The following is a 21,204-nucleotide window of genomic DNA, read 5'->3' as shown; positions in this document are numbered from 1 at the left end:
AATAAGAACAAGTTATTTCAAAGGAAGCAAAAGCTACAATAACACAGGCGATAACATAGCATAAAGGGACAACGCGCGCAGCAGAGTGGTGACCTGGCCAGAGCACGATGTTTGGAATGATAAAGAATACAATTTTCGGGAACACCGAAGAAACGGACTACAAATTGCTCAGCAGCGAGACCAAGGTAGGATACACCTTGCCCTGTCAGTTTCAACTTTAGTGTGTGTGTGTGTCTGTCAGTCAAGCATTGCATTGAATCACTTGATCGCGCGCGCCACTGTACACCTCCGCCTTGTTTGGTGCATAAAACAACTGGTCACTACAGACAGATCTCTTCAGTATCTCGCAAATATTGTTTTATTATAAGACATTTTTAATTTGTTACTCACTTTGGTTGTAGTGAAACTAGCCTATTGGCCCCAGTCTACCAAGATGTCAAGAAAAGTATATTTTGATTATCAGTAGGCTTATGTGTTATGCATTTTTAGGATTCTGTAATGCCAATCCCTTTAAAGTGTTTGACCTTTTGAAACCAACCATTGTTAATTACACCTTACCTCCTGGCACCTGTGAGCTCGCAGTAGAAGGTGGGGGCAGATCTGTGTGTGTGTGTGTGTGTGTGTGTGTTCCCTATGACCTCAGTAGTGGCACCACTGTGTGTACTGCTACACTGACCATACCTCCTTAAGAGTTTGACATAATATAAGAATTTGTTCTTAACTGACTTGCCTAGTTAAATAAAGGTTAAATAAATAATACTGAGGTCATTAAAAGCAAGGTTGTGTTCTCTGAAAGAGACTGACAGATAATTTGAGGTTGGTTGGGAAAGGGTTTGGTGAAACTAGTAATGTGTGAGCTTCCATATGATTTACTTGTGCACCCTGACAGAGTTCTTCATTAAATACTACATTTGAGACGAGACAAAGCCAGGCAGATGGAGGCAAAGACGACTGCTAGATCAATTGACAGAGAGCGTGGAATCAAGTGACACTGACAAACACATCTACAGACATTGGCCTGACAAAGAGACTGATCATGAATCTGGAACTACTTCAATCTATAACATGCAACCAGACGACCAAAAAGGCTGTAAGAGGAATAGGAAAAAGAGAGTCTTTGTATCAATAGGCACGAGTGGCCATTAAATAGGCAATAGACAGGCTGTTGGCAGTTTTGAAATCAGTCAGTGCTAAATCTGTGAACTTCACTAGAGCCTAAATGATCACACTGAAATCTCACACGAACACACGATCAGAGGAATTTGAGTCTGACATCATACACTCTTAATTAAAACTGACATTGAATGCAGATGAACTGTCTGCACATGCTCAGACACACACACACAGCTTGGTGGGTCCTGTCATATTTCAGGGCTTACAAATGGAAGGAGATGGCTTTAAAGTTAGAATCCTTAGTAGTTACATCAATTTTTGGACTTATCAATTAATGTAATGTACCCATTGATTCTTGAAGAATGTAACATAAATGCCTCATGAGCTTAGTTCAACTGTCGTACCCCATCACCCCAATGTTTGTAAACAACATAAATGTAAACAAACACTGTATAGCCTCAAAACATGGTAAAACTATAATTGTGTCATCATGGATGGTCAGTCCTTGTGTCCTTTCTCTGTCAATGAATTTGAGAGTGGTTACATTTCTCCCTTAGCTTTTTACTAAAAAGGTACTATTCATTTTATTTTCATGTTTTTTTTCTTCACTGTATTGATATTATGCAATGTTTTAATTTCTCTGAAATTATCTTACTTGGCACCATGCATTGTTTAGTAATGACAAGACATTTGATTAGATGGACGAGTTGACAGCACAATATGCTTATTATATAATGACAGCACATTGTCTATTTCTTGATACACAAGACAGGCTCATACTCCAAGCCAACTGAATGGTTATAGAGGCCATAGTTGTCATGTAAGGCTGAAATGTCAACTTCTCTGTGTGAGAGGTTTACAAACTTCCCATGACATTGCGTGGTGACATTCAAACCAATTAAAACCATTTGTTTAAAAGTTAGAAAAAGAAAGAGAGCGGGTTGAATATGAAATGAATTGCTAATATTAGCACATCCACAATAATTATGGCCCACGTCTACCCAGCTGAGACACAGAGTAATTATATACGAATGTTGCAGGATTCCAGCTAAGCACACATGCTAATTGCACCTTTAGACTGAACTCAGGAACAAAGTGTTCAATTATTGCTGTTGGAACATGTCACCTACATGTATTGTTAATGTTGGTCACAGTGACATATACCGTGGACTTCAAAGTATTGGGACAGTGAATGGTGTTGTTATTTTGGCTCTGTACTCCAGCACTTTTGGATACTTTTATTGTAAATAAGAATATAATTTTTCTAAACACTTCTACATTTTCTCGATCATCAATATTCACATTTCATTCAGGATCATCTGTAATCATGGTAGCATCCACATAATAAAAACAAAATGTAACCTGTATGTATTTAACCTAGGATAGTCAGTTAAGAACAAATTCTTATTTACAATGACGGCCTACATCGGCCAAACCCTAACCCGGACAACACTGGGCCAATTGTGCACCGCCATATAGGACTCCCAATCACGGCCGGTTGTGATACAGCCTGGAATCAAACCAGGGTCTGTAGTGACGCCTCTAGCACTGAGATGCAGTGCCTTAGACAGCTGCGCCACTCGGGAGCCCAAATTAATTAATGTAGAAAAATATTCTATCCTTGTTTACAATAAAAGTGCCTCCAAAATGACACAATACTGTACATTATTTACCATTCATTTCTATTGGGCACAAAATAATCTAAAACACAACCAAAACAAACAGCAAATGCATCCAACAAATTTTTGTAGTCATTGCATGCTATGACCAAGTACTTAACTTTTGAATACTTTAATACACATATAAGTGAATTTGTCCCAATTATTTTGGTCCCCTAATATAGGGGGACTATGTACAAAAAGGACTGTATCTAAATGGTTCACCCAACATGGATGAAAATACCCTCAAACGGACAATCTGCACTTTAACCTCAGAGTCAGTGTATAATTTCAAATCCAAAGTTCTGGAGTACAGAGCCAAAATAACAAAAATTGTGGAACAACACAATGGGAATGGGCCAGTTGACACCAGTGACACATCATAGCATAATTGCAGTGAAGTGAGAAAACGTGTTAAAGATATGGCATTACTGTCACCCCATCTATCTACTGTAGTTATTCCCTATGAGCTTTACATTTATTCCACAGTCTCAAGGATGGGTTGCAGCCACAACGTCTTCATCAATATGAACACCAAACACCAGTCAGAAGCACTATGAACGAGTTCTTGACATCCCAATTAGACCAGCTGGAGTCAATTATTAGTGTCTAGACAATTCTGCTAAAATAAACCTTTTAGCTATTCAGCAACACAGTTCAATCCCTGTATCAATCAATACAATGAATCCCATATCAATATGGTTGCTAGGGCCAAGACGATACCAGTATCGCGATACTCGTTAGTGTCGTGACAAGGAAACAAAACACAAAGCAGATTTAACTTCTTTAGGAAAACAACCCTAATGTTGGAAACAAACGTCATTATGTTGTCGTCCCACTTTTAAATAGTGTTTTCAGTGCATAATGTTGTATTTACATTGCATTATATGTCTAGTCACGTAGCAGGCATTCATATTCAGCGTGAGTGATTTAAAACAAGGGATAACTTAGTGGAATGGATCTGAACAAAACATTTGGCGTTTCAAAAATGTGGCCTTCATTGAGGTCCCTTTCAGTGGAACAGATTTACTCAAGGCTGGTTATGGAATGAGTGATTATTGTGAAACGTAACATTCCTCTGTTATTTCATGGGTGATATTTCTCAGCACAAGCCTTCCTCTTAGGACAAGTACATCATAACATGTATAAGAACAGGCAGCAAGTCAGTGAGTGTGTGTACACATCGCATTAACCCCACTCTGCCATGTGTGTGTGGCGCCTATATGGTTTGGTCTTATGTAAGAACAGGCATCTCTGTCCCATTATTATCTTTAGGCTTCATTAAACACTGCGGGACCCTGAGAGCAGAGCAGGAAAGAACTGGAATCAAATCAACGTAATATTTTTTATTTAGATCCTTTTCTGGGGGCATTTGGCTGTCCTCTGTTCGTTTCCACTCCAAGTGTTTCACCGGCATCAGTGAACACAGATTCTGCCCATTGCATATCGCCAATCACAGCACCCCCAGCCCCACCCCCCTCTAACCCCCAAGTAGTGTGTGGCTTCCTTCCCTCTGAACAGTTTGTCAACATGTGTGTCATTGGTGAATCACATTTGGCCTCCCGCTCTCTTTCCCAGGAGGGGGTCAGCTATGAGGTGCGGCGGTACGATGGTGCAAAGTATGCCTCAGTGAGCTCAGAGGGGCGAACCTTTGACCAGGTGACTGGGGAGCTAGTGAGGAAGCTGCTCGTGTACATTGGGGGAAGCAACGACCAAGGTGAGACAATCAGAGAGCAGGGCCTGTCCTGTCAGTCAGTGGACTTCATATGTGGACACATCTTTAATGAGCCCTATGCTCAGAAAGATCTAGGGGCTCAGCTCAATCCATATTGCTGATGTTCAGCCCTATAGCACGATTGAAATTTGAAGGGAATTTCCGATTGAGCCGACATATGCAGCGTTTACCATGAATGCGGAAACATTGCCTTTAAATTTAGAACTAACCACTGTAGCGCAGGTCTTAAGCACTACGGATTGAATTGAGCCACCGATGTAATGTGCATATCTGAAAGTATTGCAATTGATGTAAGCAAGTAATATGGCGAAAACTCTTTCTAGTCTACCAGAGGGTTCGATAGTGTTATTACCATGTTACTGGCACCTATTCAGTACTTTCAGATCTTCAAGGGTGACTGAAGAAGTGTCTACTCTGTTTGATGCTAGAGGTCAGTTTGAAACTGGGCCTAAGAGGATGCAATGAACTCGATGCACACATAAGACTGTTGCAATAAGTTGTCTGCAATCCCCTCTATCTGTCCTCTGTATCTTTGTTTTCCAAGGGGAGGCAATGGGGACGACAGCACCGGTTATCATCACAGTATATCCCAGGGACGACGGTGTGATGTCACGCCGTCTGGTGGTTAGCCTCAGGATTCCCACCAACTACCAAGTCAGTCCCCCTGTACCCATCGACAGTGCCATCAGAATCGAGGATCGACCCGGCATGACTGTCTACTCACTGTGGGTGTCTCCATGCAGTCTTCACCTCACTTTGTTCTTTAATGCTTTACGACACAAAATGTATTCAATAATCATAAATTATTTGATCACATATCCTCTTTCTCTCTCCTTTCCTATCCACCTACCCTTTCTCTTCACAGGCAGTTTGGAGGCTTCGCAGGGGAGACTGAGTACCGTGCAGAGGCCTCTCGCCTAACCAAAACTCTTGGTGAGACTGCCCCATTTCAGCGGAAACAGTACTTCTGCTGCACCTACGACCCGCCAATGAAACCCTACGGCCGACGCAACGAGGTGTGGTTCCTACAGGAGGAGCCATAAGGGAAGCATTAAGACCGACTCTTAATAATAAACTATAGTCACTGCCTCTCCTTCATCTTCACTGATCACTCCACATCTTGATCTTCATCCCCAAAAAATAGGATATGTGAAAATAATGACAACAACAGGGGATTTGTTTTCAGATCAGTGCAAATGAAGGAGAGGTGATGCAAAGAAGTGTATTAGACTATTGAAAGGTCATAAAGGGGAGGGATGGGCAGCGGGCTACATAGTTACTGGTCCAAAGTAGTGCAATAGTACGATACCATTATCAGTAAGTGGATATTAAGTGGCCTGGGGTAGGAGCCACTAACCACAATGTACCGCTGTGTGTTATAGGTGGTACATCATTAAGTTCTTATTTTGTACACCCAGGGGTTGACACTCCCCTTAAAACATGCTTCATAGTGCTGGGAAGAAAAGCACATTAAATCAGACTGTACACATATCACTATTCAGCAGTCTAATTAAATTGTGCTTCACTTTACACACCATAAAAACAAAATGACAGTTAAGTATTCAATAAGTAATTAAATTAATTTTTAAAAAGCACAATTCCTTTTCCCAAGGGAGGGAATTGGAAATAAACTAGGAATTGAGCCATAGAGTAGTGATAGTCAAATGTTTTCCTTAGTATGAATTAGTTGGTGGGGAGGGTATGAAGGAGAAATATATTAGTCATTCCTTAAGTGTTATCATTTGAGATGTCTAATCCTTCTGTGATGATGATATGAAAACTTTAAGACAGCAGTTGTGTGTAATGAATGTTTTGGCGTGCTTGTATTTGGAGTCTTTGAATTGTAATGTTATGATTCTTGAAACTGTATTTTGAAATACCTCTGTATGGTGTGTGATTTTCTGTGAAAATATGGAGTGACGATATCATCAGGATTTGATAGCGTTTCATATCATATTTATTCAAGATATTACTAATACGATTTTTTTGTGCAAAACTGACGTTTTCTTTTTTTTAGTTCAATACAAAAGAATGCTTAAAGTACTTGCACACCACTGTTTTGGATAGGTTTTACATAAACATTTATTTATTATTAGATTTTGAATCAATATGAAGAACTCAAAATAAGGAGTATGGTTTACAAACAAGATATTTCAGACATTTGATAAATTTAAGCAGATACTTAAAACCAACCAAACCTATAACCTAAAACTAGTACAACATGTCCTCACTATGCACTAAAATAGCAATTATTATGGTCTGTTAGTCACTACAACCCAGTTTAAACAGGAATAAATTAGTGGTTTTCACAGGTTAATTCGTCACAACTGCAAGAAAGCACTGTGTAGCGGGCTAGCGGCTAAATAAATACATGGCCTAGTAACCCCACACTTGTGTAATTGCACAGAGTAGGGTTTTGGTTTCAGCCGGGCTTTGCATTCATCGATACAATATACAGGGTTCGACTAGGGCATGGGTTATTCATGTGACCAGTTATCATCTCTAGGCTCAACAAGTTATTTGTGAGATCTAGGAACATTGCACATTACCAATAATCTCACATACATAGCGGTACATGTCAGTACTCCATCCAATTGCCATATTCAAACAACATGCACTTCCTTCAATAAAAAGCCAGAAATAATCCAGAAAGGTATGGTGTGCAATGAGAGCACTGGGAACTTCAGCTTTCATTCAAGGCTCTCTGGAACAAACTTAAACCACGCACCAACACAATGGAAACACTTACTGTGAACGTGAATGTAAAAATACTTTACAATACTAGTAGGAATAGAAATTGTCGTTTTGTTAATATGCATCATCATTTTAATCGAAAATTGTTATAAAATGTATTTTGGTAATAAACCTCTGGATTTAAAAAATGCTGTAAATATTTAATGCCTATACATTCCCCATACTGCCCATCACATGTACCTCAACAGGGCAGTTAGAAACCCTTTCCTAAGTACAGGACAGTTCCACATTTTAACAGACTGAAGGAGAGAGAGCCGACCATGATAACTGAAAAGATTGAATACTTATCCGTTACGTGAATAACCATTTACTTGGCAATTGACAAAATAAACTGAGTGGGAGGGGGTGAAATAAAGCTTTACTCATGATTAAAAGGAAACATTCATCATTTGAAAATGTCCCAACATTGTTGTGCCTCAAAATTACTTGTGTGAATTGCCAGAAAATAATATTGCCTTTTTGTCAATGTTGTACTTTATACTTTCCTTTCCAGTCTAATAATTATGATCCGATTAATAATTTGCTGTTGCATTTATTAGGGGATGATGGTTATTGAGCTTTAGTTGTTCTTCTTCTCTGGATAGCCTGGGTAAGGAGCAGGAGGGGCAGAAGGTGCATAGGGAGGAGGCTGTTCCTATGTGGGAATAAACAGTGATAGAATATCTTAAAAACGCTGAACAAAAAATATAAAACACAGCATAAAGTGCATGCACTGAATGTACATGGAGAGAATAACAGGTCCCTTACCATGGGCATGTAGACATTGTGGGGGTTGTTGGGGTTGAAATAGGCGCTGCTTGCTGCCTCTGCTGCCTTGGCATTACCTGAGGATCAGGGAGAGAGAAAAATGAGGGGAGAATAATGCACATGTATAGTAACTGATACAGAGGCACATGCTACTACAACTGTAGAGTAGGAGAGACAATGGAGCACACTTAGCACAGTCTATTGCAGCAAGATACTCGTGACAAGACATCTTCCGGACTGAATGATGCACACTTCCAACTCTATTTCAATTCTCCAAAACCCACAAATAAACACACAACTGATATGTAAATCAGGTGGTCTGAGTTCAGGCCAACTGGGTTGTTTCATGGGGTAAGGGAGACTAGGGGTGAGAGGTATTTTGTTTGTTTCTCCCTTTTAATATGATGTGTACCGGTTACGACATCAGCACTCCTTTCTTAGTGCCATGCGTCATGTGCTTCATATTGAGGCAGACTGATGGCATCAGACAGATGCAGCGATGCAGACATACAGAGAGAGACAGGGAGACAAACCTGCAGGGGGAGCAGCCCAGTTTTGAGGCGGCCCAGGATAGGGGGGAGGTGGGGCCATGTAGGCAGGGGCAGATGGGTACATTCCTGCAACACAAGAGAGAATACCCAAAATACTCATAACAGCCTTGGGGACACATCTTTACTTGAAGTAGTTATAAATATTGATACCAATCAATAAAATTCATACACTCATAACAATGGAGGCATTATCCAAAATATTTCCGTATTTAAGTGCTAGGCAATCTCTAATGTAAACTTCAATCTGCTAGCATCACAGCATTTGATTCTCAATTATTATGACCCAAACCTGCATAACATACAAACAGTTTTATAGCGATGATAAAGTTCTTTAAACCTGCGGCTGCCATAGGGTAGGGATAGCCCATGTTGCCTGGGGGAGGCTGGTAGAAACCATTCTGCTGGGGTGGGGATTCATACGGGTAGTTCTGAGGAACAGGTGGTGGGCCGTAGCCATTCATCACTCCAGGAGAGGGATAGCCAAAGGAGGCACCTCCGTTTTGAGCAGGAGGGGCACGAGATGCTAAAACAAAGTTGAGGGTTAATCTTAAAATACAGACTGGACTAAAAGAGTAACATGTATAACAAATATGTAGCCTAACAAATATAACAAACTTTGACTGCATTATCAGGAAATTCTTTAGTGATGTACATGTTAAATGAATTATTTAAATTGTACAATATAAACTGAGTAAAGCAGATACTGTATGTTGAATGACAAATAGGCTCTGTACTGACAAACATGGCAGTCATGAAATTACTTACCATTTGTTGCCAGTTTGAAAAGGTGCTGACCTAACTCGATGGCTCCCCCACTGGAAAAAGACATCTTGAAGCTAGCCTGGCCTTCCCAGCCTCCTGAAAGCAAAGAAAGTAGAGTCAAAACATTGATGAGCACTGTGTACTTGTCTTTGCATTAAATTACACGTCTGATATTGAATTATAATCAGTGCTTTGGAGGAGATGTCACACTTCAATTTCTACTGCTGCTGCTAAAAACTACTACTGCTGCTAAAACCTTTGACACATAAACATTGTAAGTAAAATGAGATTGTGGTTTACAGATTCATGTCAGCCTTGGAAAATATCTGGCCTTGGAAAATCACACTTGCGTCATTGATTCACTTCTACATGTATTCCTAGGACACATCAGGCCATACCTGGGACTGGAGGCCATAAACACTTTGCATGCTCTACAGTTATTTCCTCATGATGGTGTTGAATGTTACAGGAGGACAACAAACTGCTGCCTACCCCCAGCTTCAGCAGACACTGTGCCCCTGATGTAATTGGCGGCGAAGACTGGCTGCTCAATGCTGCAGCCCTTCATCAGGTAGTACGGGAACATCACAGACCCCAGGCTGTCCTTGGCATTACTGGACACAAACACCAACTGAAACGAGGACAAACAGAGCAATGGTAGTCTTCCAGTTTGTGATACTGCAGACAGGATGGCGTGAGTGGTGAAACAGAAGAGTCGTATGTCTTTGTGAGTTTTTATTTGTAGTTAATTTTTTACCCCCTTTTCTCGATATCCAATTGGTAGTCAAAGTCTTGTCCCATCGCTGCAACTACCCTACGGACTCAGGAGAGGCGAAGGTCGAGAGCCATGCGTCCTCTGAAACACGATGCTGCCAAGCCACTACTTCTTGACACACTGCTCACTTAACCCAGAAGCCAGCCGAACCAATGTGTCGGAGGAAACACCATCCAGCTGGCGACCGGAGTCAGCTTGCAGGCGCCCGGAGTCAGCTTGCAGGCGCCCGGAGTCAGCTTGCAGGCGCCCGGAGTCAGCTTGCAGGCGCCCAGCCCGCCACAGGGAGTCACTAGAGCGCAATGGGACAAGGACATTCCGGCCGGCCAAACCCTTCCCTAACCCGGATGACGCTAGGCCAATTGTGCGCCGCCTCATGGGTCTCCGGGTCATAGCCGGCTGCGACACAGCATGGGATTGAACCCGGGTCTGTAGAGATGCCTCTAGCACTGCGATGCAGTGCCGTAGACCGCACCACTCGGGAAGCCCCCTTTTTGAGTTTTGATGTTGAGTCTTTTCCCAACAAAGTGATGTTAGGATATATAAGTTTGCCCGTAAAAACTTTTGTGCCAAATACATTACATTGTTACAGGTGTCAAGCTTATGGGCAGCAGTGTATAGGAGGGAGGTTCCTAGGTGTGAGAAGTGTGCAGAAGGGCATGAGACAAAGGAATGTGTCATTGGTGAAATGTGTTAATTGTAGGGGTGACCATGAGGCTGGAGATCAGAAATGTCCCGTAGAGGCAGGTTGAGGTTTCCAGGGTTAGAGTAGTGCAGAAGTTGTCATATGCTGAGGCACTGAAGAAAGTAGAGGAAGATGGATCAAGGGGGAGGGATCCTGAGAGGAGTGGCTTGAGTAGTAGAACTGTACCAGTACAGAGGGATATGTTTCAGTAAGATTGGATTTTTAGCATTTATAGCAATGGTTATCAACTGTACTGCAGGGATGTAACGTAAGTCATAGAACATTGAGGTTGTGGTGGCAGCTGCAGAGATGTATTTGTTTTTTAGTGAGTGCAGGGTTAGATGGTAGGGTATTTGTAGATTTTTTTTGTATTGATTTTTTAAAGCTAAGTATAAGGGAGTTATACTCCAGTCTAGTAGGTGACGGCAATGCAACATTTATTGGATGCCAAACGCTATTAAACCTCATAGAAGAAAAAGGATTGTCTTCCAACAGGCACACGGGACCAGCATGGTCAGATAATAAACATACCCTGTATGGAGTGAGGTAAACAGTCCCTTTCTTGGTCCCCCTCAGCAGGTCTGTCTTGCTGGTGACATCACTGAAGGACAGCTCCACATTCTTGCATTCCCTCAACACACTAGTGGAGGATACATGTTCAGTTTAGGCATGTGTAGTGAATTTACTGATCAATAGGTATGGTATGTATGACAGGTCCTCCATAGGACAAATACTGTCGTAGAATCCTAGCAGAACCGAGTGTCAAGGGACATAGTGGGATTCTTTCTGTATGGTCTACATCATTTAACATAGGCCTACTATTGGCATTTCACATACTGGTTGGTTGGTTGGGTAAATCTGACACTTACAGAATGTGCCAAATCTAACTATTAAGAAAAGTTCTTTATTCGTATATTTCCTAAGTTCCTGTTACTTTATCAACTTCCTAAAACTCTGTCACAACGTTTACTTTAGACTCAGGTTGTAGTTGGGGCGGGCGGGCTCACTCTCTGTTGACTTTGCTGTGTCTACCTCCCTGGAAAACAAACTTATTTAGCTAGCTTACTCTTACACCTAGTTTGACTAAAGTAAGAAAATGTATCTAGCTAACGTTAGCTTTAATACGTTTCAAATGCGTAATGATGACTGACTGACTTAGTACTTAGGTAGCTTTTCCTGCCAGCAAGGCCAACAACAACGACGTTGCTGACTGGTAGCTAGCTAAAATTATTAAACTAGCTAACGACGTTATCGCTACAAAATAGCGCTTGCTGACTAAATAAAAAAAAGCAACCCAAGTAGCTAACTGACATTGGCTAGATTTAATTAACACTAGGTACGGAAGCTATCTTGCTAGCTAGCTAACATTACCATAACAGCTAACGTTAACTTGCGAGTTAGCTAACTAAGCTACCTTTAGAAAGTGAGCTTCGTGGCGATTAATGATTCACTAACCTCTCGCCGTTGTTTATCAAAACTCCTCCGTTTTGAGAATGATTTCGATTTAAAGCCATGTCCAGATAGTCTAATGTACTCTTCGTCAGGTACAGCTACACACTGGAAATGAGAGGAATGCCCCAAAAACCTCAAAGTGTTACGTCACAGGATCAGCTGTTTCATGTGCTGTGACTGCAATGTTCTGTTTGCCAACATTGTTTCCCATATTGTCAACAAGCCTTTGAATTGAGCTTGTCATATAATTCTAGTGTGTTGAGGTTAGGTGGGATATTTGAGATTGGTTTGGATGAAATAATACAGCATTGTGGTTGTGAAGAGAGCTGAGTAGGCCTAAGGAGAGTAAATGCTTTTCATATATGATTGATTATTGTTTAAACATCCATTATGTCATGTTTTTATAGAATGTGCTTCGAATTTGCCTCAGTCGTAGTCCAATACTAGAACATCTAAAGGGTGGCTATATATTCCAAATTGGATTATATAATTCTGCTTGTACAACCAACACATGTAATGGAAAAGTTAGTAGGCCAATTGTGTAATCAGTTTATGACTCATGAGTCATGACTTATGTATGGTCCAAAAAAAGGATGGAATACAGGAAAAAAACCTAAATGTGAATATATTTTCTCATCACTTAGTTTAACTATGTGTATATCATGTCCATTCCACTTTTAACTGACATGAGGCCTGTCTTGTCTCAGTGGGACAACTTTTAATTTAGCTGCAATTATGTAGATCACATGAATTTACAAGTAATCTTGCTCTATGATCTTTCTCAAATTGCTACATGCAAAAAGTAGACTTCCAAATGTTGCCCTATATAGCTATTTTTATCCTGTTCTGTGTCTGCATTACATGGGGGACAATACCATGCATGGCCACAGTGACAGTAGGCTTACTGAACACAGTGTTTACAGCATAAAGATACAACATTCTATTTCATTTTGTGGCTTCCAATATGTAGCAAAAAGATGGGCCTGGCTATGTAATACGATAAGATAGTTCTTTATTAATCCCCAAAAGGGCACATTTGATTGAACCAGCCAATACATAACACCACCAATAAATACACAATAAAACACAACAAAGGACACACTGACATTAAAAGCAGCACATCATCAATGAATATAAGTGCTCATGTTAAAAAGCCTCATAACATAGAATGGGTGGGTACAAGCAATCGGTACAAGCATTGCCATGGGGACTGAGAAATGAGCATGGTGACTGTGAGAGAAAAGAAGGGGATTGAGGTTGTTATGTAATAATTGCATTTACTGACCCTGAGGTGAAAATTAATTGCGTAGTATTGCATGCACAGTGCAAATGTGCCATACACTACCTTCACTTTACTTTGACCTTTTAATCAAGGGCGATATGTCCTCATTTTCCTTTGGACTCAACATAGAATTATAATGAAAATCCACAATATAGCCAAACTTTTCCCCACAGTAGGCTATTAAAGAAAACAATTGGGTAAAAGTTGGAAGGATCCCTTAATAATACATCAAATGTATTCATAAAATAAAATGTTATCATTCATTCAGTCACGGATGTATCACATACAGCAGGCCAACGTACAGCCAGACTGTGATAATTGACTTAATCACCGGTAGGCTAACAAAGCCTGACGCAATGTCCTGCATCATCACTCTAATTACTGGTCTTACAAGACACGTTTCTTCACTACACAAATACCGCGCAAAATATTGCATTTGTCACAATTATATTGATAAATTGTGAATCATTCAACTAATTTAAACACAGCATAACCTGTAGCCTAACGATGCTACTTATGATTTGTGTAATATTTGCATTCTTTGCGCCATATTACCGATGCCTTTCACCTCTCGTGCAGCAGAACACCGCTCAAACTAGAGCACAAGATGCCCTGCCTCGAGTTACCTGCACCGTCCGACGAATACGCGCAGTTTTCGGTCAAGCGGTTCTTCACAACTTGCGTGTAAAAGGTAAATAGCCATTATATTTTAGCCCTCTATATCTGCAGATTTGTTTGTTTAATTAGAATGTATGGTATGCTGGTTGATCTCATTTTCCCCAGACAGGTCTGGAGTCAGTGTGCCTGTGCCAAAAGCCAAAGAACATTGTGGAGTGAGAAGGGGAGAGAAGAATGGTACTCTTTCTTTCCAGAGTCGATATGACAGTTGCTATACACAGGTTGAGGTATGGTCATGTATTTTTGATGTTCATTGCATTGAGAGGTCTTGGTCTGTGTGTAAACCTACTGATTGCCATATCAAACCACTTTGTTTTATCTTTAGGGTGACACAGTGGTTGTATCTTTGAGAGTCCAGCTGGATGCAGGGGATCAATGGTACAGGGTCAATATTAGCTGCCCCCTACTCAAGAAGATGGCCCAGAAACCCATCATCGGTCGCACCTGTGAGTTTATATAATTTCATAGGGAGTGAATTTTAGATGATTTATCCCACATAGTGATTACAGTACCATTTAGTACCACCTCTGTAAAAGTCATTCTTCCAATTTACTTTCCTTCAGCACGATCAGGAAAATGCAGCATCCATAGAGCTTTGCGTGTGGACTGTGGGCCCCAGGATGTCTCCAATGATGGCTGTCTCAAACTGGGATGCTGCTATGATGATCATGACTCAACTTGCTATTACAGAATGAACAGTAATGGAATTCGCTTTGTGTGTATTTTGTACATTGGAGAACATGCTTCTGAAAGAAAGTATCAGCAGAGGGATAGTGACTGTCTTGGTGAGATTGGCGCATAGTGATTTCAGAGATTAAATGTCAAGAATAACTCCTTGTTTCTGTCTCTTCCTCTTGCTCTCAGCCTGTTCTCTGGATGGCCATTTTGTGTTCTCTGTAAAGGCGACAGACACTGACCCCCCACTCAACCCCAACAACCTTGCCATCAAAGGTCAGCCACAGTGCTCTCCTGTAGCTACCTCTGCAGATACAGCTGTCTTTAAAATCGGGGTGAGGGAGTGTGGCACAAAGATGATGGTGAGTCAGTAGGTCTAGTTTGCCTTCTGCCCTATTCTACAGTAGTATATTTCTGTCCTGAATACCTCTGGTAGTAGTATAATGCTGATTTTTCTTGTAATGTTGAATACTCTTAGGTATGCAAAAATACCTCGTTCCCCCTCTTATATTTACAGGTGAATGGGGATGTTGTAAGCTATGAGGTAGAGGTTGAGGAACTGCATCCAAAGATTACAGGCAAACATTCTCCCTTCAGGTAGCTGCTTATTTCTCTTCCTGCCTGTGGACAGTGCACTACAATTTGGACTACTTTACCATATCATGGCTTTAGCCAGAACCTAATTGCTTGAAACTACTATTGAGTAAATGTTTTGAATGAGACTTGGTTTGTAGTCTGCAGGTCCAGTGTCAATACGAGGGGTCAGCTCTCCTCCACACTGATCTGTGGTCCTTAAACCCAACTAACCCTCCACCTGTGACTGCACTGGGGACTGTCCGAGTGCAGATGAGAATAGCCACAGGTACTGTAGTAAAACAATATGGTTTCCACAGACCAAGCAAGGGATGCCATATCCAATCACTGCAAGTATATGGCATCAAGAGTTGTCACTTCACACACTGTTATACTGGTAGACCTCCATCATCCTGGCCCTTTTTCTTTTTTCCAGATGAGTCCTTTACCTCTTTCCTCCCTGAGGACCAGCTGCCCCTGACCCTCTATCTGCGTAAGCCTGTGTATGTGGAGGTGTCAATCACTCCACCCTCCCCTGACCCCAGTCTCTCCCTGCGTGTGCGTGACTGCTTTGCCTACCCTGCCTCCAGACACTCCGTATGGACACTACTGTATGATGGGTGAGAGGGAGGGAGACAAAAGTTTTCCTATACTGGCTCAAGATTAATCACAGTGAATATGAAGACTGTCAATGTTGGTTTAGTAGTCTCACCCCCTTCCTTCTCCCTGACAGCTGTCCTAACCCTCTGGACAGCATGAGGAGTTCCGTCCCAGTGGACAGTCGGGGGAAGACAAATTCTCACTCCCAGGTCAGGAGGTTTGATGTCAAGACATTTTCCTTCTTCGACCCTGAGACGGGCAATCCCAGTGTGGAGGAGGTAAGGTCTATCCTAGTTATCTGAACATTTTGCTAATATATACTGAACAAAAATATAAACAAAACATGTAAAGTGTTGGTCCCATGTTTCATGAGCTGAAATAAAAGATCCCAGAACTCTTCCATATACACAAAAAGCATATTTCTCAATGTTGTGCATAAATTTGTTTACATCCCCTGTTAGTGAGCATTTCTCCTTTGCCAAGATAATCCAAAGGTGTGGCATATCAAGAAACTGATTAAACGGCATGATCATTACACAGGTGCACCTTGTTCTGGGGACAACAAAAGGCCACTTTAAAATGTGCAGTTTTGTCACAACACAATGTCACAGATGTCTCCGGTTTTGAGAGAGCGTGCAATTGACATTCTGACTGCAGGAAGGTCCACCACAGTTGTTGCCAGAGAATTTAATTTGTAATTTCTCCACCATAAGCTCCGTTGTTTTAGAGAATTTGGCAGTATGTCCAACCACTCACACAACCACAGACCACGTGTAACTACGCCAGCCCAGGACCTCCACATCCGGCTTCTTCACCTGCGGGATTGTCTGAGACCAGCCACCCGGACAGCTGATGAAATTGAGTATTTCTGTCTGTAATAAAGCTCTTCTGCGGGGAAAAATTATTTCTGAATGGCTGGGACTGGCTCCCAAGTGGTTGGGCCTATGTCCTTCCAGTTCCACCTATGGCTGCGCCCCTGCCCAATCATATGAAATGCATAGATTAGGGCCTAATTTATTTATTTCAATTGACTGGTTTCCTTATATGAACTGTAATTCAGTAAAATCGTTGAAATTGTTGCATGTTATGTTTACATTTTTGTTCAGTATAAATTGTCAAAGATCTCTTGGTCCTCCATCTGCTGCAGTGTTTCCCAACCCTGGTCATCGATGACCCAACAGTACACATTTTCATTGTAGCCCTGACAAGCACACCTGATTCAACTAATCATCAAGCCCTCAATGAGTTGAATGAGGTGTGTTTGTCCAGGACTACAACGTAAATGTGTTCTGTTGGGGTACTGGAGGACCAGGGTTGGGGAGAAACACTGATTACTGAATCTTGTCTTTCAGGTGTACTTTTACTGCTGGGTGGAGATCTGCACAGAGGAGGAAGAGTGTGAACAACACTGCTCCATCACCTGTGAGTTTCAGGTCCCTATGTTTTACATTCACCCCAACACTTTATTGGGTTATTTCATCCAATAGTCATGCTGTCTTATCCTCCTCCATCCAGCACCTGATGGTGAGAGGGAGAGGAGGGAGTCTGGGTCAGATCGAGTCTCCCAGTTAGTCTCATTTGGTCCTGTGCTGTTGGGTCAGAACGGTTCTGGACAGGAACAGAATCATAGTGATCATCTGAATATAGGTAAGCACATTCCAAATAGGGGAGAGTGGGGTAAGTTTAGCCTTTTTTAATATTTTTTTTTTTAATAGTCAACATCACTCTGTCAAGGGAAATGTATTCTTTCTAACATATCTACTTATTTCAGGATGTGTATCCCAGGATGTGTATCCAATTAATTTAAGCGTTTTTAAAACATGACTCAACTACTCAGGGTCAAGCTACCTACACATTTTTGTACTGAATTAAATATTACCACCATCTTTTTAAAATCATGTCTATTTTTCCCCAAACACAATCACAATTGATTTAGTCTTAATCAATTTAAGCATATTTAAACACAGGCTTAACACCTAACAAACATTGTACTTTTTTTAACACTTAACATATACCAGCAATAATGCCTTGCATTATGCCTGGGAAGAACTCTTCAATTTGCTCACTTGCCGTTGGCTCAACTTACTCCAAGGCAAACATTTTTACTATATTAACCCACACAGCTACAAGGATGCACTTTAATGCTAGGTTTAGGACCACATGGAAGCTTAGACTTCAACTGATGTATAGAACAATCTTTAAAATGATCCATTTTGGTTTAGATTGAAACATCTAACTCAAATTAATTTGACTTTTTTGGACCTAACTTGATTACCTCTTTCCATGTGGTTTCTTCCTTCAGACTCCATGAAATGACATCTTCCTAAATATTTGGTCAAATGACACATTTTGGGTATGGTTTTTTAGAAACAAGGGTGTCTCAACTTACCCCACAGCTACTGTATGAATGAAACTGACACTAACATTTTCTCTTGCTGGCCCTCAGCATTTCAGGTGTCAATGTACTCTGTCATTGTCATCTGTACCTCCATCCTGTTCTTCCTCCTGTTGTCTTCATGGTCGATGAGTTGTCAAGTGGCAGAAGTGAAAGAAAATGATGTGGAAATGGAAACCAGAAACAATGAGACTGGCCTACAGGTTGAACAAGCCCAATAAAGCACCTATATGAACACTTAATTACAATTGGTATTTATTTCAACTACTTTTAAATACCTTCACTGGCCATGTCCATTCCAATGCATCCAGTTTGCATTTGACACTTTGGTAAAGGTCACGTAAACTGAGTGCATAGCGCTGCACCTGAAAAGTAAATATCAGATATTAAAGCCTCCTATCCTACAGCCCCAGAAATAGCAGAATATAAGGGTGTTGGAAAATCTGAAGTGATCCTAAGGTATTGATTCACAACTTTTCAATCGAATACCAATCAAACTTGTAGACTCCATAAATTACTGTATCAGTGACAAACTATAAAAATGGATTTATTGACATCAATGGTGGGGAGAATCTCAGAAGAAACTGTTGATTCAGTAAGGTCGGAACTTCCTCTGTGCTCTTAGCAAAGCAATTCGCTGTTTGTCTTCCTCAAACTTTTTCCTCAGTTCAGCGATGTCTGAAAGAGAGAATAACCCTTTTCAAAATGCAGAGTGACTGAGTAATATGGACAAAGTTAGCAGTGAAGCCAGAATGACTGAACAAAAATGAAAGAATACTGATTTCACCACACATTGTGCTTCTGTTGTGATTAAATGACTGGAACCATAACTTACGTTCTTTCTGTGTGTTTCTGTGCTGCCAGGTGTAGAAGTTCATGAGCTCCTTCCGCTTCCTTTTTCTGCTCTCCTTCTGCAGAGCTTTCTGATTGCATACCTCACTGTGGGGGCGGGTCTTGGTCCCGCTTTTACCCCTGGTAACTTTTACCCATCCCTCATCCTCCAGCTGCTCTTCAGCCTCCTCCTTTTGTCGCTCTGCCTCCTGGGTAAGAAACAAAAAAAGTAAGTTAACAAATACCAAAATGAAGAGTTGAGATTGAGAGGGAGAATCTGACCTGTTCTTTTCTCGTATCGTAATCCTGCATGAAGGTGTCAACTGCCTCCTGTAGTTTGTCTGGCTGAGCAAATGACTGCTTGTACTGATGAATCCATTCTAAAGACAAAGAAACAAAGCGAGAGAAGTGAAAGGCATGTTAAATATGGTATTAAATCTGGGTGAAATGTCTTTCCAATTTAATACATTCAGAAAAGAAAGACCAATCATCTAGAAGAGGACTTTAAAGCTCACTCACTCTGTAGACCTGTCCACACAGGTCGCTGCTCTGTGGAAACAACCAATGGGACATCATGGGGATGGGACTTCACTGCTGTAATACTAATGGCCTTCTGAAACACGATGTAACCCACTCTGAACCTCTGTGGGGAATGGAAACAGAAAAGGCTCAATACTGAAAGGGTGTCCATAAGCACTTCAATAATCAATCTGATCTAAACACAGAGCTTCGTTGTCCGGATTCAGGACCTACCTGTTTTTGTGCTGGTGTGAAATACTTGGCCAGCTTGGGTCCTGAGTGCTCAAAGGACCCTGGCTTCTCCCTCAGCTCCACAGACTGAACAGGACCAAACTGAGAGAAGAGCTCCTTTATGACACCCTGAAAGACAGCAGAAAGATATTAGTACTTTTATACCTTATTTGGCCACAGACAGCTGTAGCACAAACATTTAATTTTTCTGTAGACTTGCTAATAGTACAACAATCACATGCACACTGATTGTTGTAAAGACTGTCAATTACCAAACGTACCTCAGAGCAATATGGAGGAATGTTAAGGACAAACAGTGTTCTGTCGAGGGGTCTTTGTGTGGATTTCTCTGCTCGCACTTGGTGCTCTTTTACACATTTTGTGCTGGGCAACAATGTCAGTACTGAACTGTAGAGAAAACCACTCTTCTCAGTGTTAAGTCAAAAGACAGTCAAAACAGACATCTGTCTAGGCAGGTCCTCCCTAATACATTGTCTACAACTCCAGGGAGACGCAGAGGTTACTAATGGCTTTAGCCTGAGAGTAAAACATAGTAGACAATCTTTGCTTAAGCTACATGATATAGTCTTAGGGAATGCAGTTCGACATAAATTGTGGAGTTAGCTAGCGTGGTTGAAACAATGAGATCATGAGCGAACTAACTAACCTCAAAATATTTGTTAACACATTTTCCGTTTACGTGTGTTATTTTAGCAATGGTTACCCGTAAAACCTCCTGGAATAACAAGTCTGGTTGGCATGTTTCGACCTGGACGTCGCCATCTTCTTTACTAACAGATTATACGACGGTTGGCCAAGGGATCTGTGGAATACATTTAATGTATGTACTAGAACTTATCTACAATGTATGTCCTTAACCCTGGGCAATGTGGGCCTAGGGAGGCTCAGGGATATTGGTATTCACAGTATGCCACCATTTATAAATGTTTAAACTCAATTATATTCCCAAATTAAAGCTTTAAAACAGCAATGCACACATATTGTAGGCCATTTAAAAAAAATTGCACTCGTGTTGTAATCTGTTTATAAGGGGGTCCCTGCTGAATTTGCTATCACAAAAGGGATCTCCAGCCCCAAAAGGTTTTGTGAACCCCAGTCTAGCAGACAGACCTAAAGACACAAATGCAAAAGTATCAACATTCTATTGCAAAATAAGGATATAAACCAATG

General features: G+C 41.2%; 3 protein-coding genes and 1 pseudogene across 4 annotated transcripts; 2 read left to right on the top strand and 2 right to left on the bottom strand.

Moving 5' to 3' along the window:
- The first annotated feature begins 31 nt into the window (after positions 1-31).
- On the top strand, positions 32-5,635 carry LOC139421352 (heme-binding protein 1-like). Its single transcript, XM_071172140.1, has 4 exons — positions 32-185; positions 4,350-4,488; positions 5,051-5,231; positions 5,372-5,635. The coding sequence occupies exons 1-4, from the start codon at positions 108-110 to the stop codon at positions 5,547-5,549; spliced, it is 576 nt and encodes a 191-aa protein (XP_071028241.1). The 5' UTR covers positions 32-107; the 3' UTR covers positions 5,550-5,635.
- Positions 5,636-6,570: 935 nt separating this feature from the next.
- LOC139421351 (WW domain-binding protein 2-like) lies at positions 6,571-12,466 on the bottom strand. Its single transcript, XM_071172139.1, has 8 exons — positions 12,233-12,466; positions 11,309-11,417; positions 9,813-9,951; positions 9,324-9,416; positions 8,896-9,081; positions 8,541-8,624; positions 8,008-8,084; positions 6,571-7,894 (listed from the first exon to the last, which is right to left on the bottom strand). The coding sequence occupies exons 1-8, from the start codon at positions 12,289-12,291 to the stop codon at positions 7,820-7,822; spliced, it is 822 nt and encodes a 273-aa protein (XP_071028240.1). The 5' UTR covers positions 12,292-12,466; the 3' UTR covers positions 6,571-7,819.
- LOC139421350 (zona pellucida sperm-binding protein 4-like) lies at positions 11,930-18,705 on the top strand. 2 transcript variants are annotated; one of them, XM_071172138.1, is made up of 13 exons: positions 11,930-11,990; positions 14,091-14,202; positions 14,295-14,416; positions 14,515-14,635; positions 14,753-14,887; positions 15,054-15,226; positions 15,382-15,461; positions 15,599-15,726; positions 15,874-16,057; positions 16,171-16,315; positions 17,390-17,459; positions 17,553-17,684; positions 18,484-18,705. In XM_071172138.1, exons 4-13 carry the CDS (start codon positions 14,605-14,607, stop codon positions 18,651-18,653), a joined length of 1,248 nt encoding a protein of 415 aa, XP_071028239.1. In that variant the 5' UTR covers positions 11,930-11,990; positions 14,091-14,202; positions 14,295-14,416; positions 14,515-14,604; the 3' UTR covers positions 18,654-18,705. The 2 variants fall into 2 exon arrangements, with proteins under 2 accessions (XP_071028239.1, XP_071028238.1); XM_071172137.1 differs by lacking the exon at positions 11,930-11,990 and having other exon boundaries at positions 13,958-14,202.
- A 92-nt stretch (positions 18,706-18,797) lies between these two features.
- LOC139422241 (ribosomal RNA-processing protein 7 homolog A-like) lies at positions 18,798-20,796 on the bottom strand (annotated as a pseudogene).
- Positions 20,797-21,204: the final 408 nt, after the last annotated feature.

Source organism: Oncorhynchus clarkii, chromosome 12 (genome assembly GCF_045791955.1).
Source record: "Oncorhynchus clarkii lewisi isolate Uvic-CL-2024 chromosome 12, UVic_Ocla_1.0, whole genome shotgun sequence".
NCBI lineage: Eukaryota > Metazoa > Chordata > Actinopteri > Salmoniformes > Salmonidae > Oncorhynchus > Oncorhynchus clarkii.
The sequence above is the reverse complement of the archived record's forward strand: the minus strand, read 5'-3'. Positions and strand labels throughout refer to the sequence as shown.

Coding starts and splice junctions, on each gene's coding strand:
- LOC139421352 (XM_071172140.1), top strand. CDS start 108: ATGTTTGGAATGATAAAGAATACAATTTTCGGGAACACCGAAGAAACG. Junction 186..4,349: donor TGCTCAGCAGCGAGACCAAG/GTAGGATACACC, acceptor TCTCTTTCCCAG/GAGGGGGTCAGCTATGAGGT. Junction 4,489..5,050: donor TGGGGGAAGCAACGACCAAG/GTGAGACAATCA, acceptor TTGTTTTCCAAG/GGGAGGCAATGGGGACGACA.
- LOC139421351 (XM_071172139.1), bottom strand. CDS start 12,291: ATGGCTTTAAATCGAAATCATTCTCAAAACGGAGGAGTTTTGATAAAC. Junction 11,418..12,232: donor TTGATAAACAACGGCGAGAG/GTTAGTGAATCA, acceptor ATCCTCCACTAG/TGTGTTGAGGGAATGCAAGA. Junction 9,417..9,812: donor AGTGTCTGCTGAAGCTGGGG/GTAGGCAGCAGT, acceptor CTTTGCTTTCAG/GAGGCTGGGAAGGCCAGGCT.
- LOC139421350 (XM_071172137.1), top strand. CDS start 14,019: ATGCTACTTATGATTTGTGTAATATTTGCATTCTTTGCGCCATATTAC. Junction 14,636..14,752: donor ACCCATCATCGGTCGCACCT/GTGAGTTTATAT, acceptor ACTTTCCTTCAG/CACGATCAGGAAAATGCAGC. Junction 14,888..15,053: donor TTGCTATTACAGAATGAACA/GTAATGGAATTC, acceptor TCTTGCTCTCAG/CCTGTTCTCTGGATGGCCAT.